Source organism: Cyclopterus lumpus, chromosome 20 (assembly GCF_009769545.1).
Source record: "Cyclopterus lumpus isolate fCycLum1 chromosome 20, fCycLum1.pri, whole genome shotgun sequence".
NCBI lineage: Eukaryota > Metazoa > Chordata > Actinopteri > Perciformes > Cyclopteridae > Cyclopterus > Cyclopterus lumpus.
Window position 1 is genome coordinate 6,971,615 of NC_046985.1, and position 19,322 is coordinate 6,990,936.

The window sequence follows — 19,322 nt, forward strand, 5'->3', positions numbered from 1 at the left end:
CAGGGCATCGTTTGAATAGAATGGGAGGCAATTCAGAGTGGATTTATCAAGTACATGGAGATGTACTATTGGGAGGGGAGGTGGGATGCTGTCAGGCTGGCAAGCAGAGAGTACTTGTACGGGGTGACAAGAGCATAGTGGTGACAGGCTCTGTCAAGTGGCCATAATGGCATGCTGTCATTTTCCTGGGAAGACAGTGCTGTCTGATTGCGTAGGCGATGCACACCAACACACATGCAAATGTATATGCGTTGGCTGCGATTAGATTTGACATTAACTCGATTTTCTTTCCTTCATAATTGGGCTTCTTGCATGCATAGAATTAAAAGTTCAGGAATGGCTCAAAGTACAACAACAGAAATCTGCACTATTATTTCAGAAATGTCCCTGTATGTCATTAATGGGTACACGCAGAACACAATGTGCTGTTGTGTTCTTTGATTATGCAGCTGCATTAATCACAAGAGTTGCTTTTACTCTTCTCTTTGGTACCAAATCGAACAATTCACTCTGATTTCCATTGTCTGTAGGATTTGTAATGTTCTTATAAGTCAACTAATATCCTTTGCGTGCATGCAGACGATGTCTGAATTCATGCGCTATCAAAGGGTAATTGCCTATTGTGTGTTGGACAAGCTTATTTGTGATTATCATCTATGTAGGAATTGTATATATTCTGCAAAGGGCTGTATTACCCTTTTGACAGACAGGATTGAATAAGTTGAACGTAACAATGGAGTGTTACCTCTCTGCTTTCTGCCTACCTATATACTGCCTATAATATGGGATAAAACCCCGGCACATCTGGGTATCACTTTCATTGTATTAGCCAGCTGATCCCTGACATCAGTTTATGAGTCTGTAATCTTCCGCCTCACACAATAGCGGACTAAAGTATTTAACCCCATTGGGAAGGGAGCCATGATACAGGAGAGAAGGCGAAACACAGCGCTGCGTTACAAAAGATCGTCTTGCCAGCTACAGCCTCTAAGCTCCCTACTTGCCCTGGTTTGGGAGAATATACACACACACACACACACACACACACACACACACACACAGACTTCTACCCTTCCCCCTTCTCTTATTCCATCTTTGTCTCTCTAGTGAATTCAATTTTGTCTTCTCCGAGCAAAGGCTTAAATGCAGACAATCTTATCAGTGGCTGTGCAAGCAGTAAGAGACGTGATTGAAACACCCCTGAAGTATTTCCAATGCAGGCAAACCTTTCAGGAGTCTTAATTGTGTGTGATTTCAACACACACGCACAAAGACATAGACATTAGCACACCTTCCCCACCTAGATCTTCAGCAGCCTCCTCCTCACCCAGTTGTTACGCTGTAGAGCCGTAATGCTCCATGACACCTGATCAGAGCTTCAATGGAGAGATGCTGTTGTCGGGGGTTTAGTGTTTCTGCTCCAGTTTATATGTTGGATAGCTCGTGGTGAAGTAAATACAGTGAACAAATAACAACAAGGTATCTCGAGCCAGATATATAATGGCGTTGATGAATTGTGTCTCATTTCTATTAAACCAAATACGCGCACTAAACGTATTTTTACAGCCACATTTTGAGATGAATTCAGTTGCCTCTTGGTTTTTTTTATTACGTGCAATGGTGGCTAAGGTGGTGTCTGTTTTCCTCCAGGCGTACATGGAGGACCACTTGAAGAACAAGAACCGTCTGGAGCGCGAGTGGGAGGCCATGTGCTCCTACCAGGCAGAGCCCAGCGCCTGCTGCGTGGGGCTCGGCGAGCAGAACTCCAAGAGGAACCGCTCGGGCACCGTGGTCGTGTGTGAGTCCATTCAGATGTGCATTCAGGCTTTTTGGGGGGGGATTTCTTTACTGACTGAGTTTTCAACTAATCAGGCATTTGTAGCTAGAAAGAGGAAATGAGAAATGTTTTTGTTTTCCTCTGTATGAAATGTAAACCGATGGTAGTAACGGTAAACTATTATTGTGAACTACAACAACTGCATTGAGAACAGAAAGCTTCACAGACGTAGCAGCAACAGTAACGGGTCCAAATCCAATCGTTCCAGCGTGTTCGAAATTGCACATTAACTCACTGCCTGAGCTGCTACGTACTCCATCACCATGCACTGCATGCCGCCCAATGAAATAACGATTTAGTACGGCATTACCAGCAGACTGTTCACACTGAAGTATTACGTTGTCTCTGCATCACATGACTGTATTGATCAGGATGTTACCGGTACGAGCTACCGTTGAATGAAATTAGTTTCTCACAAATGTAAATCAACGCATACCTCTTCCACTCAATTGAATATATGTATTATTAATTTAAGGCAAATTAAAAGTATTAAACATGTGTATGTTCAATGCATATAATGTATCCACATCACACTTAGTATGAATAGTATGTTAGCATGTGATTTCTATCTACAAGAAGATGGAGTTTTCTGCCCAATTTTGTGGCTTGAAGTGGGCGTGGTCAGTTGGACCACAGTAATGTCACGTAGTTCCCTGTGCCAACATCGGAATCTGATGACAATTGGTCGGTTGTTTGGTCACCGCGAAGAGTTTATGAATGTGATACAGATTTTGTATCATAACTTATACCTGAAGATGTCTTTCAAACTTTTATTTCTGCTTTCTTAGTCATGAATTTAAGAAAAAACATCAGAGTCCAAGTTTTAGTCCAATACTAATGTGCTGGATTTAAATTGACTGAAAACCGATTATCTGAATCTTTAAACAGTTCCACTTTCAAGGCTCAGAGTCCCACAGATACAATATTTTACTATTATTTCATTCAGAACATTCCTTATTGAAGGTGAAGCAAATCAGGCGTTCAGAACAGTGCGTGTGCGTGATGAAACCCTGGTGAAATTGCAGAACCGTTTGACTTCTACTTAAATATTCCTCTGTCAAAATTCTGGTGTTATAGTGTGGTCGAGGAAACACAGTGGGAAAGTATGTTGATGAATTATTCGTCTCCGTTACAGATGATCATTCCAGAATCACCTTGAAAGCGGAGAATAACCACACCAACTCAGATTACATCAATGCCAGTCCAATAGTGAGTATTGTTTATTCATTACAGCTCTACGTTGTGGATGATGTCTGATGTAAGCCTGTACCAGAAGCACCTGTTGTGGTTACATTTTACTCTGATATAAAATCAAAGGACTAGTGCATTGATCTTTTTTTAAACTTTGTTCTCCATACATGGAGCCTCAGTGGATTTGGGTCTTTTTGAATCACGCTGCTTTCACTGCTTTCAAAATGGCCGCTCCCTGGAGAAGCCCCCTTCTTTTTTTTCCGTCGCCAGTATAGAGAATTATACATTATTTTTTGACTAAACAAATGTATAAAATCCAGAAGGACCTCAGTGTTGGTGAGTGCTAAGATGTTTTGTTTCCCCAAAAACATTGCCAGTCATGATTTCCCCCGAGGCTCCTGAAAAGGGATTCCATCAAAGGGAACAGGAAACTATGCATTTCAAATACAGTGCCAACATGACTGAGGAGAGCGAGGAGGGGGCCACACACAGCTGCACTGCAAGCCTATTACTCCTCAGGAACACACATGTATTCCTACGTTTTCCTCTAATGGCATATTCATGGAGGTTTTTTAGCTTATTTAAACAGTCTATAGGATAATATTACAATAAAGTGAATCAATCAGGGGAGGAAGTTGGCAAAAAAAATTGAAAAAGACGATAAAGTAAAGTTATCCCGGACTGTTTTTGGTGCAGTTGAAGAAAGAAAGAAAAAAGGATGTTGAAGACGGCTGAAGTAATGGCGGATGCAGTGGTGTGTGGATGAAAGGACAGTAATTACACCACAAAAGGGGACCCCTGGCTGAGCCCAGCAAAACTGTGATAATTATGTCTGTCAATGCAGCTTCTTCCTCCTCATTAGCTGTAAGGGCAGCGGCATACGAGTAAATAATCTATCGCTTCTTTCTGGGAATCAGGGGTCAGAGAGGCAAATGGAAGGAGCGAGCCGAGCTCCAACACACACACACACAGGAGAAAGCGTGGTTAATGGTTAATGCTTTCCACAAATGATGCGAGCGCGGCCAGATGTACAGCATCATTAGCTGGAGGAATGAATCGAAGGAATGTGCAGCAGCACAAACTGTGGTCAAAGCCCGGTTGGTTTTGTGTCGTCTGGCTTTTTAAGAAAGTCAAACACTGTTTGGCTTTTTCCATTTCCCACCTGTTCTCCGTGTGCTTTTGTTTTCCAAACTTTCCTCGGATGACCTTAATTCAGCTCTCTGTTTTACATAAACACAGGATCAAGGCGCTACAGCGAGGCGTCGGAAGTTGAGACGCGTCCTCGGGAACCCGATATTTGAGCAAGCTATTTAAGTCCAGGCTATTTTACTTCAAAACCAAAGAGCACTTCTTTGCCTTTTTGTTGTAGTCTATCTTCTTCCCACAATGGCAAGGGGAGGACAGCTGAAACGCAGGACCACTCTTTCATGTTGACGCTTTAGTATTCATGCAGCGATGTCAACACACAGCTACAGCCTGTCTGTGTCCTTGAGATTGGCTAGCGGAGTGGTAGCGCTAGCATTTTCGGCACCACTCTTTCATTTCGGTGACTTTTTTTTTCTCCACCGAGAGAATTTTTAAACGAGGAAGCACGAAGAGAAAATTGGAACATCACGTATACATACCTAATTGAAGTAGAACAGTGGGTGAGGAACAAAATGTGTCCTGCATTTATGTGTCCTTCTGTGAAAAGTCTTTAATAGACAGCCTTTGTGTATTGAAATAATATTTTCAGTCACTCATGTCTCATAGATTTACTATATGTTTATTAATCATGGTAAACACTTAGATGATCAAATCTGCGCCTGGGGGAATCTGCATCATTTCAGTGTTTCACTGCTAAATGTTCGAAAATGACACAATTTACACAGAGATTCAACCTCTAATTAAATTGAACTCTGTAAGAACGCCAACAATAGTCTGTTTCTACTGAGCCCTACTTGTAGATAAATCACAGCCTTGGAAGTAAATCTAAAACAGAAAAAACAATTTGACATTTTAATCCACCATAATGAAACAAAATTACAAACAAACACGAAGACGTGATTTAAAAAAAAATGTGGTCCAAAAGTTGTATGTTCATTTTTTCATCAGCCATTGAGAGCATTGAGAATACATTCTGCTGAGGTTATTAAACACGAGGAGAGAAAATCACTTTGATAATAATAAAGTATGTTTCCTTTTAGGGGGAATGTCAAGGTCTATGCGCTTGACAAATGAGTCAAAGAGAAACACAAATATATTAAATGCAAAGCTACAAGTCCTTGATAAATTGTTCAGGAAAATGTCTTAATCACTGCATTTTACTCTTATAAGACTATTGCTCGTAGGTCTGCTATAAGTTATATTAAAAGTATCCCTTACAAGAATACAGCACTGATAGGGTGTGTCTTCTATCATTATAATGCCAGCGATACATCAACAATGCATTGATATGCACCGACTCATTTATTTTCCCGCAAAATATGTCAACATCTTTCCACTGATGCATCTTGCACTCGAGGGTGTGCATAAAAATTGATTTCAGGGGGCAACCCGGCCAACTCCCACTCGATGAAGTCTCAATCACATCCCTCAAATCAAGTCCCCCATGTCATTATGTCCCACCTGAACACCGAGCCCCCTCACATCAACAGCCTGCAGGCTTTAAAGTCCCACCACTATATCACGTTTCATGCAGAAGCACGTCAACGCATGGCGGAAATTGACATCTGAAAGCCATTTCATGAGGTCATTGGTATGAGGACCTTGTAAAGGAGGCGGTACATGACTTAACTAAAGCAGAAGTGAACGCATCCCTGAATGATGAGATAATAAAGCCATTGAAGGTAATACAAATGTGTTTAAAATATTCAAAGGGTTGGGAACATGAATTAGATTAAAAAGGCCTAGGTCTTCAGTCTTTATGCTAACATGACGTTGACAGAGACTGATCTTTGGAGAACAAAAACTAATCACAAAAACAACAACTGAATCTTCCATGTGTTTAAAGCTTTTCCAGCGTGGGACTATAATGTTCACCCAAAACAGTGTGTAAGCTCTCTTTACATTCCAGTTTAGTATAATCAGACTCATTTCAAGTAGTCAGATCTTGAAAACAAGAGGGGAGTGTCGAGGAGGAAAGAAACGGGGATGAAGTCATTCAGAGAGATCGAATCAATGAATGGAAGAGAAAGAAGATTGCAGGACCAAATGTGTTATGCTCTCAAGCCTCCATCCAGATGGAGGCTTTCATGGAAGTCTTTAACCCAGACTCGGTGTTTCCCTCCGCCCAAACACTGTCTCACACTCTGCTCCCTCTCTCCCAGATGGACCATGACCCTCGCAACCCTACTTACATCTCCTCGCAGGGCCCACTTCTTTCCACCGTGGCAGACTTCTGGCAGGTAATCATCTCCATTCACGCTGGTTTTTTTCTTCCTCTTTTACCGTTATGTCTATCTAGAGATGAGGGTTTGGAAGAACCCTAACAGAGATGGTTTTGTGTGACTTACCAATTCCCATGTGACTCTGATGTCTTCTTCCTGGTCCAAGAGGGTGTAGATTGCTATTTCTTTCCTGTTAAAGCATTGGTGGGATTTCTCAAAGTCTGATCAATGAAGTAGAATGTAGCCCCAAAAATGTCTCCTTCTCTGAGTCATAACTCAGTAAAGTCTGAACACACAGACATGAAACACATATTGTTAGATTCAATGTGACTCACGCTGTCCAAGGATAGTGTTATTTATTTATTTTGGAAAAAGACGCACCCCTATAACTCCAGATTTTGCCAGAGAATGGTCACGTTTTTAAGTTTTCTTCAGTATCAAAATAATCCAGTGATGGTACATAATACATCTATGGCTAAATTGCGAACAGGAACTGCTATTAACTAATTCAGAATGCTTTTAGCCAATTTGCCAAAATGTAAACAAATACTGGGAGAAAAGAAAAGAAACACGGCCAGAGTTGTAGCCTAAAATGTAACTCACTACATCCACGGCAACATTATAGTTCTTAACTACAGCCCCCAAAGCATTATGGGGAGGAATAATTGTATATTTCCTCGGAAAATTGCATGCTCGGCTCTGTCACTCAAATGTAATGGTAATACATGATAGACACAAAATGGGGCTAGACGTAATGGTGCTTCCACTGTTCTTACTCATCAATAACACAGTGCCACTAGCCGAATATGTACTAGAAACCTGCAGCTTTTCCGTTGTAAATAGTAGTCTACTTATACACACCCCCAGGAAGTATAATATTATTTGTGATAATGCTGATGTTTGCTGATATTTGCCTTTGCCCCCGAGCTATTTGCATTCCTTGCCTTGTCCATAAATGTCAGACTAACCTGCCATTAATCACTGGATATAGGCTATTGTAACAAATGTCGTCTTGTGTGGACGACGTTCCTTAAATGATGCATGGATGGCAAATGGCGTTATTATGTGTTAATAGGAATTAGTGGTAATTAGTGGGCCCATCACCTCCATATGGTGGAGTAACTCTGCTAGCCGGGACCAGGATGTAGAAGTGTGAAGCATAAATCCTGGCAGACCAGCTGGCCTTGCACTTTGCACTCTGCATCTTGTTCTTCTCATGTGGGAGTCATTATGACTTTAAGTTAGGACAGACGTGTGATCAGGGACACGTGGTGACACCGAGTTTAGTCTGGCCTGGTTTGGTTCTGCTCTGGTGTTTGTTTGTAAATCACTTTTGTCCTCTTGTTCAAATGAATTAAAGAAAAGAAGGATTCCGCACCTATTATCTAAAAAGTGTAACTTAATTGACTACATCAGCTCAGAAGTGCCCTGTATTTAATTTGTAAATTTGAAGGCGCTTTAAATGAAACAGTTGATGATTATCTCAAAGTCAATTTGGTTATTTGTTTGTCTGCCAATTCTTTTCTGTGCCAGGTGAGTAAATGCATATTCATTATCAAATGAAATGAGCCATTTAGCCATAAACTCAACTCTAAATCTCCCAATTAAGCAGGAAATGATGGAAAATTTTAAACAGATTGATTGACACAACGAACACAAGTTATGTGTCTGAATAAGTAGTCATTCCTTATTCAGTATGGTAAACCATGGGTTGCGGCAGGAGGAAAAAACACTCTTTCCCTCCATTAAAAGTAAACAAACATGGGAAACACTGGAATGTGGACATGCAGGAGGCAAATCTTTTTGCTCTGTCCTATCTAATCCACACCGGCCCCAGGCGGCGCTCTGAAAAGCGGCTCTTCTCTAATCCTCCCCTCCTCATTCCTCCATCCCTTCAGCCTTCACTCCTCCATCCACCTCCCCTCCCTCCCTCCTATTACCTTATCTCCGCTGGGCCTTGCTCTCCTGCTCGCTTCACTGCGAAACACGAAGCCGATTCCAGTTCCCAGAGCCGCAACTTCGGTCATTTTCAGGACTTTAAACACATGATGTGAAGTAGATGTATGTTTTTTTGGAGCCTTGCAATTGTTCAGCATGTAAAAAAAAAAACTAACAAATATGAAGTTACTAGCTGAAGAACATACACATTTTCTTCACTACTTACAAATATTCGCCAAATCTTACTGGACTAAATGGTTAATTTTTCCTCACATTATCACCTTGCCTAATCTCATCACACCCTGGCACAGTTGGCGTGTAATGTGTCCACCGGGATGGATCACAGACGCTTGTGATTAGTGTATTGTCAAGGCCATTGTGTTTTTATAGCAATCATAAAAGCCGTGTTTCCTCCTCATTTTCCTAATGGCTGCTGTGGGCCTGTATTCTTTCCCAAGGACGCCTTAGATCGTGATAAGATGAAATGGAGCAGCAGCATCAGTAGATGTTGTGATCTCACTCAGACGAATGAGAGAGGGCGACACATGACGCGCCCTCCTGCTGCTCGACCCAACATTTAGCATTTGTCGCACTCAGCGAGGTGACATTTATTCATACTTCCTGGACCACGATTAAGAAATCAATTTCACTCTAATGCAAGGGTGCTATATAATGCATAATGTGCAATATGTTGCTCCTGGTGGCACAGTTCTTGCTACATATTAGTGCTACTGGCATGTCATCCACATGCATATGAAAGGCTTGTTGCGCCTGAGGGACGTCTCACGTAGTTTTCTTCCGCTATGTAGATGGTGTGGGAGAGTGGCTGCGTCGTCGTCGTCATGTTGACCCCGCTGTCTGAAAATGGAGTGAAGCAGTGTCATCCCTACTGGCCGGACGAAGGATCTGACATCTACCACATCTACGAGGTACGTCTGTGAGAGACTGAGCAGAAGTTACGACGCTCGGACGCTGTAAGAAATCAATCCTCGGGTCACAATTACTAAATTATTCTCACATTCTTTCGTATCGGGGTTAATTACATCTCATTTTACCACACGTACTTATCCCAATATGCAAATTCTGTTTATGTATTTAATCACTGTGTGCCATTTTTTAAACCCTTTCTAACAAATACACTTATTTTAATGAAAGCTGAAAATAAAGTCTTTGCCGTTCCAAAGCTTGCATGCTATCTAAAGATTATGTAAGAGAAAATGTCCACCTTTCTCCTCCCCTTGGTTAAAACTAAAATAAATGATTCGTGAGGGAAACCCAAACCTTTTGCACGGCTAACATAGCGAATCCGAAAATATGTATAATTTTGATGAACCAATCCTTTAAAATATTTGGGCTATGAATGCACTCCTCGTTGAGATTGCTGGCGTGAAGCTATAATTAATTAACTGAATGCGGCCTATTTCTAAATGTAGGTCAACTTGGTGTCGGAGCACATCTGGTGTGAAGACTTCCTGGTGCGGAGCTTCTACCTGAAGAACCTGCAGACCAATGAGACCCGCACCGTAACACAGTTCCACTTCCTGTCCTGGATGGACCGCGGGATTCCCAACTCGGCCAGGACCCTTTTAGACTTCCGCAGGTAGAGTGCAGAACCTGCTGCCGGGAGCTCAGACAGATCTCAGACAGATCTCCACCTTTACAACTGGCCTTTATCCTGAGCTTGTTCTTAATCATCTTCCCTTGTATTCTGTATTCTGTCAGCGCCTCTCTGGTCCTTCTCCCTGTTGCCCCTCTGCCTTCTGGTGTCCTACAGAATGGTTGTGCTAATAAGGACTGCGTTTCTGTACTATCCCTTTCATCCTGGGCCTATTTCCCTCACCTCCCTCCAGCACATGTGATGCAGCAAATTAACAGCCCAGCACTGCCTGGCTTGGCTTGGGAAGAAAAGAAAGAGAAAAAAAAACAACCTAATTCAAACACCCAATTAAATGAGAGCTGTCTCACTAAAAACATGGGAGAGGGGGAAAGCTAGTGACTGAATAACCTCACTCTGTTCTCCATATAATGTGTTCTGGCAGAAGAGCAGCAATAGCTCCTCTGGGAGAACACAGAGGCAAAGGAAAAGCCCTCCAAATGAGAAAAGATGCATCTGATTTGTGGATGGAAGTCTGTCCCTCTGGTTTGTAATTCAGATGAGAGCAAAGAAAGAAAGAAAAAAAGGAGGATGTGCAGTGTTATCATGTCATCCTTTCCTTTCCTTTTTTGTTGTTTTTCTATTCAAATTAAATTAGGTGTGGCTTGCAGTCAGTTATATTTATTGTATCATATTGGTGTGCACATATTTGAGCTGTGTTTGATTAAATACGTACGTTTTCTTTTGCTGTTGAGGTATCCCTAACGACTATATTGCCTTCATGTTACTCCATTAGTGCTGCTGTAGGTTATTGGGACAATAAAGCTCTCTGTGATTCAGAGGTCTCAGATCGAACGGTTTTCACGGTTTCGGCCAACTTGGTATTTTTGCGGTTGCCAGTGTCATTTTTGTGATGTTGCAGCTAGTAATATGAGCCCAGTTGCATAGTCACAAAAGTGATCATTGGAAACTGTGTCTCCTCAGCCAGGCCTGTGCACAAACTGTCTTTCTCTCACTCCTGACTCCCCTCTCCTCCTCCCACTGCTCCTTCCTCTGGCTTGCATGGGAACTCCAACCATCTCTGTATGCTCTTTAACAAAGGACATATTCTGATTTTATTGATATATATATATATATATATATATATATATATATATATATATATATATATATATACTTAAAATGTCAAATATATGCATTTGATGTACTAAAATGAATACGAAATACACAAACAAGAAGCTTGACCTTCCTCACGCAAAATAAGCTGTGGATTACTTAAAATATAACTATTTTTATAACATTATTATAACAATATTTTGCTATGTTGAATGTATGTATTTCAATGGAAAAGCCAAGCTTTCAGTCACATTGGATTTCAATCATGGAAACAATTCATCTTAAAGCTCATAATGACGTTAAATAGAGCACACATGGGTCTTCTTAAGGTCCAAATACAAATAAATAGAAAACTCAACTAATACAAAATACACAATACTGACTGAGTTTAAATCATATAAATAAATATTTAACATGCAAAATATGATGATAAGCTTCTACTATAAGTAGTATTGGAAGTACTATAGTAGAAGTTGTAACCACAAGTTGACACATTCATTTATATTATAGTACATTTATGTGTTTGCTTAATGTTATTTTTATTGTATTATTTCCATGTTTCAAATGATTCTCATGTTTCCAATAAATAATAAAAAAGTGTTGGTGATTTTGAAAAGAAGCATAAACCATCAGATAGACTAGAGGTACTATGAGATATTCAAACATGTATTTGTCATTTTGTCGCTGGTGAAAAACGAGGGAAATGTAGTCCGTTTCCATAGCAACAGCGGTGTGTGAAAAGGCTGGTTGGCCTTCACCATGCCTTTGGTGGTGTATAACATTCATAATTGGCTGGGGTTAATGCATCGGCGGTCGGCAATCACAACATCACAACACCACATCCATCACCCACATGTCACAATAATGCTGTTCAATTTATCTACTTGGTGCGACACTGATTTATGTTTCCATCCTCAAATTAAGGTGATTGATTGACAGGAGGGTGCATCTCTCAGGATCCCGTTTGCTCTTTTGATTGTTGCTGTCATTAATTTCATCCAGAGCATTGAAGCACAGTCATGAGTCACACTTGCTTTAATTGTCGATGTGATTTTTAGGCCAAAAAATAATGAACCTTGTTTCCAGATTTAAGTTTCATTTAAAATCAACTTGCTGCCAAACTTGCAATAACATCCAATTTTCTCTTCTTTTTTTTGATTCCAGAAAAGTGAACAAGTGCTACCGGGGTCGATCTTGCCCGATAATTGTTCACTGCAGGCAAGTATAACTATTTGAACCTTGTGACAGTGGCTGATCCTGCTGAACTGGGATGGCGATTGTGTGTTGGAGGGGAGAGACTGTTTATTTTGAACCCTCTCAGTCCATTTACTCTATCTGGGTCCACTGGAGCTGCTGTTTAGTCCACCGGCCGTGTCTCTGTGGAAATAGTGTGCTGCAAAGATACCCAGCCAGAGAAACGTACATTTCCCATTTGGTCAAGTTAGTTAACTGGCCTGATTGGTTTGAGTTAAACACCAGGTATCGGTCTGACCACTTTGAATGGTCCTGTTAAGTCATGCGTAAGGGGGAGGCGGCCCGCAACCCTCTGAGGGAGCTGTGAGGACTGAGTGTCTCGCAGTGGATTAATGAAGCAGTGGTGCTCCGGCCGCTCTCCTGTTTTATTGGCCTTGCCTTTATTAGAGAGATGTGCACGCCTTGTTTGCAATTAACATGCAGAGCCGTTGAATGGCCGGCGGGCACAAAGGGAGGCTTTTCATAAGACTATCTCTGGAGTAATGGAAAAGCAAGGCTCTCCAAAAGCTGTTCTCGAACTGCCCCTGGCCTCTCAACCTCTCCTCTGCTCCTGAGGTGCATTCATTTAAAAGCCTTTGTCCCCAGTGCGCCTCAGAAACTGTTCCCCTCTCCCCAATAGCCGAGCAAGTCTCAAGACCACACATGCACTCGTGTGCAAAGGTTTAACGTAATCACATGTATTGGAACATCAAATATTCAGATGTGTTCAGGTATTTTCACAATAATTATTATTGATTTTTTTGCTATTTCAATATTCAGTTTTATCCGCTGTATCAGGTTTTAAGCAGATGAAGCGACGTGTATCTGTGTGCGTAGACTAATTTGTGTTTAAATATACTCCACAGTCTCCCAGCAGACGCTGATGTAAATGAGCAATTTGTTTCTTTATAAGAAAAACATTGAGATTAGAGCTTCACTCTGCCACCTTAATGATCTCCATCTCTCTCTCCATCTCTCTCTCTCTCTCTCTCTCTCTCTCTCTCTCTCTCTCTCTCTCTCTCTGGCTCTCTGCAGTGATGGAGCTGGCAGGAGTGGGACTTACATTCTGATTGACATGGTCCTCAATAGGATGGCTAAAGGTAACGATCAATGGCTTCCTTTTCCCTCTTTCTGCTCATGTTGAAGTGTTGCCCTGGCAACGCCGAAGCCTCTCACTTGGGGATGCATTAGAGGGTGACTTTCCTGAGGCCTGGAGAGGCAGTGAAGACAGAGGCAGACATGGAGGGAGTCGAGAGAGTTGAACAAAGAGAAAAGGAAAAAGAAAAAGAAACCTTTACCCACATGAGTAATTATCTATGTAAGCTACCGTCACGCGATATTGACCTGCATTGCAACGGCAACATGAATTTATATAGCGCATGCATGGAAATTAAATGTTTAAAGGGGAAATTGGAATTTGTAACCATTGCTCCAATGGTTTGAATCAGTATTTAATATGTAATGGGATCAATGGGTTTATTTGATTATTATTTGTGATTCATATAGTTTCCACCATTTACTGTTTGTATTCTTTTTCTAGTTTCCAAAAAATATATAAAAATTTGAACATCCAGGATGTTTAAAAAGAAATATTTAAAAAAGAAAACGTGATGTCCAGGTGCCTTTTTTATTCTCTGCCATTTTTAACTGAAAGGAAGATAGTCTGGAATTGGTCACAAAACCACGGTAACTTGGTGACAGTATGGGTCTCTACAGCAGAAATCATTATCACCAGGACTAAATAAGTATGAAACAACTATTACATGTCAAACAGGTTTGATTTGTTTCTAGATTTAAGGTTGCTCTGCTCTTTGCAAATTCCTGTTTTTAGCTGAATCTACTCCAACAAATCAAGAGTCGTAGCTGAATAAGAATAAGCTCAGTTTGTATGAATATACATATTCTTTGACATTTCCAAACACGTTCTATTGTTGCACAGGAGCCGGGTTGTTCCAAAGCCCTCTATAGCTTAGCTTGCCCTCTGCCCTTTGCCCTTTGACCTCTGCCCTTTCCCCCCCCACCCTGTGCATGCCCTCCTCCTGCTATCCCAGCCCGTCAGAGCAGGTTAGGAGGGCGGCTGTGTCTGGTGCAGACTTTCCCTTCACTTTCTGGAAAACTGTAATGGGGCTGACTCGTCCTGATGGAGTTCATCTGGTTCATGGAGTGCGCTGTTGTCCGGGGTGATCAAAGGTGCCACCCGGTCTCTTTTTAACCTTTTGTTTCCTGCTCCGGGATCGAATGTATAAAATGAACTTAATCTCACTCTCCAAAGCTTTTTTCTTTGGTCGGAGAGCCTCTCTTAAGCTTAACTTTGGAATCCAGCCCTTCTGAGACATGAAGGTCTTGTTGGAGTACTTTGAGCACTAAGTCCAGCTGCATTATAGTCCTCTTTTTTTACTCCCTCTGACTCACCCACGCTCACACATACATTTTCACTTGCACTCTATCTCTTTCTCTGCCTCACCTTCAAAAAACATCTTGAGAGTTCAGCGGCTCTCTGCGGTTTCCTTCCCTTTTTCGATTTTCTCAAACGAGTTCTGGTGTTTCGCTTAAAATCCACAAATCTAAGATTCCAGATTTAGGTCACACACTTTCAAAGCCAGACTGAGCTCCACGACAGCTGATCGCTGTTGAAGGCGAGCAACTGTTGCGTAAGTCAATCATCAGTATTGCTGCTGCAGTTTGTTAATTTTCATATTCACACGTAGTGTACATGCACACAAATACACACACACTTAGATATTGTTGTATCAAAAAGGTCTTAGCAGACTTTATAGTTGTACATCATTTTTTAACGTTTCTGAATGCATTATTGCGCATTTTCCAGACCCCCAAAATATCCTCTTGCATATTTTATTGAGAAACAGTGTGTGGCTCTCATCCAAGTCTTTCGAGGGATGAATGTAATAATTTTCAATCGCTGCGCTGTTCCAAAGGGAGCCGAGCATAAAGAGAGATTGACAGATGTGAGCTGGATTACTCGGCTGCTTTGAACTCAGTCCAATTTTCGGTCTGTTGCAGGTGCTAAAGAGATTGATATTGCCGCTACCCTGGAGCACTTGAGAGACCAGAGAGCTGGCATGGTCCAGACAAAGGTAAGGTCCCCGGCTTTGAGTTAGAGAGATGGGGGAGATGGGGGGGGGGGGGGGGGGGGGGGAGAGGGAGGAGGGGCTGCAGCCATTCAAACAGACGGTTTTCTACTTCATGTGCACATGGATCAGGGGAAATGATGTGGTAATTGATAACTGCTGCAGGATTAGACAAACATTGTGGAAGATAATAACTCACTGTTCCACATTTATCACAAGACACAAAGAGACTGACCGAGATCTTCTGTCACAGAAACATGATGTAAATTGTTCAATTAATCAAAGTGGTAATTAAGTAGGCATGTGACTAGGGCTGCGATTATTTAAATCTTTTAAATACATCTTTTAGTCTTTAAAAGTCTTTTTCAGCTCTCAACATGATGTCTTCAAATGTCTTCTAATCAATCTACTTAATCAAAAGTACAAAAAACTAAAGATATAAATTTTATAACGATACATAAAAGAGAGAAATTGCAAAAACTCCAACAAACTCGTGTTGTTTGCTTGAAAATGTACTGAGACCATTAATCAAATATCAAGCGTACTGTTTAACTTCGTCTTTATCTTTTCATTTCATCTTCATATATTTTAGCAGGCTAGTAAATGTCTAATCTAATGAAATACTTAATTAGTCCTAACAGTTGATATCACAGCGGTGTGTACAAAGCATTTCCTCTCATCCACTAATGTTCCTAATAGTTAGGAAGTCTCTTCAGTTTCTCTCTTGTAATTGGAAGTAATAATAATAATAATACTAAAGGCAAAGCTCCTGCTTTAGTGGGTGATCATACTTATTGAAGCTTCTTGCTAACTGACTCCGGTGTTCCTCATTCATGCTGCGTTTACAGCCCTGCTGTCCTCAGCCCAGAGAAGCATTTCTGACAACTCGAAATTAAATTATATTGGAATATCGTTGATTCCACTTTGTGGCTTCATGCCGATATTAGATTGTAATGAGGTATGAAATGTAGACTTAGGTTTCAAGAATTGGACAGGTAATTATCTTTTTTTTTCCCGGCTTCAAGATGTTGCCACTTTATTTTTCGATAAACCTCGGCACAAATAAAAGAGAGAACGTTTATTCCCCTTCTTTTTATGGTTAACGGCTTTTGACATCAACACGCAGTAATTATAGCATGCATGACCGTTTATTTTCTTCACCGCTAACCATCCATCTCTGATCTGTCGAGCAGCGATTGATCTCCCCCCAGTGGTGTAAATGAGAACAGATGCACAAAACTCACTTAGAAAGTATCTTTTTTTACACACACAGAACTTTAAAGTCAACCTGGGATTAGACAGGGACATATAACCGTGGTGTATACTGTATACAGATGGATGTAGTTTCACATCTTCTGGCCTTATCACAACATCAGAAGGCACATAAAAATAGAAAACCTAATCACTCCAGATAATCTCCCCCTGCAAAGCGAAAGGCACGGCCACCAGTGACTCCTCTGTATTGATTTAGCCTATCCTCGGGCCAGACTGTGGCAGGCTATGTGTTGACACATCTAAAGACTGCTCCTTCCAATCCAAACTCCTACGTACCTTTTCTCTGTGAGAGGACCCCGTGGCTTGCAGCCTGGGGAGAGGAGAGGAATATAAAAACACCAGGTCCATGGGGCGAACATCAATCAGCCGCCTTTTGCGCTCCTCGGGGGAAAACCATGAGTGGGATTCACAAAAAAATACACATACACACACGCACACACACACACAAAGTTGAGAGGCAGCATGACTCAAAAGCTTTATTTTAAGACACACCTGGCTGGAATCGATGGCGGGTACGCGTGCTCTCCGAGTTGAAAGCTCTGGGAGCGGCTCACCTTCACCTCAAGTCTGTGGCCAAACACATCCAGGGGAGGGTCAGGAGAGAGGGAGGAAGAGGCCAATCATCCTGAAATGGCATTCCTGAGCTGTTACACACTAAAACTTCCCTTCCTCCCTTCTCTCCCTGCATCCTTCCCCTCTTTTCCTCTTCCTCCTCCTCCTCAGGAGCAGTTTGAGTTTGCGCTGACAGCCGTGGCAGAGGAGGTGAACGCCATCCTGAAAGCGCTTCCTCAGTGAAGGCATCACATCCCCCACCTTCTTCCTGCTCGCCGAGCGCCGGTTTCCTCTGCCCACTCAAGATTGACATCTCTCTCTGCCCTCCCATCTCCTCGCTCTGTTTCTCTCCCCTGCCTCCTCTTCACCTCTATATATACTGTGTGCTTATGAATGTCGTGCCAGATATCTCACCTGGATCCATATTCGCCAAATCTTGCGTCAGAGTACGACCGACGATCTGGGATCGGTGTTAGACCAGCGGGGCCTGATCTGATGTGGGAACTTAGATCAGCTCTCCTACTGAGAGACGTTTCGTGGATATGAACCCCCGGTCCTCTATAACAGTGATGTTGTTCAGGAACATACCGTTCTAGTGACGATTTGTGTTCCAAAATAAGCTCTCTGCCGTTGGGAAAACTAAGACGGACGCTTAGAAAATCACTCAACGATCTGTAGTCGGGATGCAACTAATATCAATTAATATGTAGATTCTTTCGATGCATTTTAGAAATTATTAGAATAAGTGAAATAAAATGGCATTGTTAATGCCTTCAATCTGCTTATCATGTCCGACTCACAGTCGAAGACACTCAATTTACTGTCATACATGACATAGAAAAACACTAATTAGCTGAAACAAAGGAATGTTTGGCATTTTGGCCGAAAAGATGAATTGATTATCAAAATGGTTGCCAACGAAAAGATTTGCCAGTAGACTAATTATTGCAATTCTCAACGGTAGTACTTTTTGAATAATAATATGTAAAGTAAATTAAGTTCCTGCCTAATATTGTACAGATTATAACCCCTAAATGAATCGGTGTATTGGACGCATATAGCGTTTTGAAAATAACATTGTTTCTCCTCTGTGATCTGAATCAACCCACTATATATATATATATATATATATATATATATATATATATATATATATATATATATATATATATATACTCAGCATCACGTGTACAGATGTTGTAGTGTGTGTGTGTGTGTGTGTGTGTGTGTGCATTGTTGTATTTTGGGTCCAGACATCTGCTCTGATTCTTAAAAAGCCTCACAGATCATGATTCTTGATACATTCTTAACATATCAGGTTTTTTTTATTCCTCATTGCATACATTTTAGACATTGTTATATTAACATCTCTGTTAATATTAAATGTAATACAAATATACCAACTGAGATAGTCCCTATATCAGAATAGAGATAGTAATAATAGGATATATATGTAAACAACTTATATTGGGATTGTTGCTCATTTTTTATTCTTTTTCCATCACTGGTTTATTGTAATATTTTGTGCAACATGACAGATTATTCCCTCTATGTATAGTCAATGAATGACTTTATGAATACCTATATAGTGCTATCTGAAATGTACACTGAGAGCCTCAATGAGAACTATATATTTTGTGTGAAAAGTAACATTCAGATTGATTAATAAATCGGAACAGATTATACTGATTTGCTTGTGTTGGTACTTCATATTATTTCTGATACACTCACGCACACACAGGAAGGAGAAGGCTGCTGAATAAATGACATTTGATCGAATAGACGCCTCCGTAAAGTCACAAAGAAAAGATGTATCACGCCCCCTGAGGGTTTGTATCTGGGAGAGACTCGCAGGTTTGTACAGATACAATGTTTAGTCCGCCAGCAGAGGAGGAAGTGACTGGGATGGGAAATGACATCAGTCATGTATTTCATCCACTGAGGTCCTAGTGCAGTATTACAGAGAAGAGAAAGACCAGCGAGTCAAAAAGTCCAATTGCATTAATATTTACAGAAAGATGTAACTTTGATACCACTTTCTTTGACGCCTATGTCTATTGGGCATTATAAGCAGACTAATGTTATAAAAACGTACATTATAATCTGCTCACTGTATAATTACTCATAAT

General features: G+C 41.1%; 1 protein-coding gene across 1 annotated transcript in view; it reads left to right on the top strand.

Annotated features, from left to right (window-relative positions):
* The window catches only part of ptprn2 (protein tyrosine phosphatase receptor type N2), a 54,218-nt gene extending 36,782 nt beyond the window's left edge, over window positions 1-17,436 (top strand). The window contains exons 5-13 of the mRNA XM_034560718.1: window positions 1,651-1,798; window positions 2,973-3,046; window positions 6,337-6,414; window positions 9,144-9,263; window positions 9,768-9,934; window positions 12,209-12,262; window positions 13,313-13,377; window positions 15,299-15,372; window positions 17,365-17,436. Of these exons, the coding sequence (XP_034416609.1) occupies window positions 1,651-1,798; window positions 2,973-3,046; window positions 6,337-6,414; window positions 9,144-9,263; window positions 9,768-9,934; window positions 12,209-12,262; window positions 13,313-13,377; window positions 15,299-15,372; window positions 17,365-17,436 (852 nt within the window). The remainder of the gene's footprint in view (window positions 1-1,650; window positions 1,799-2,972; window positions 3,047-6,336; window positions 6,415-9,143; window positions 9,264-9,767; window positions 9,935-12,208; window positions 12,263-13,312; window positions 13,378-15,298; window positions 15,373-17,364) is intronic.
* The last annotated feature ends 1,886 nt before the right edge of the window (window positions 17,437-19,322 follow it).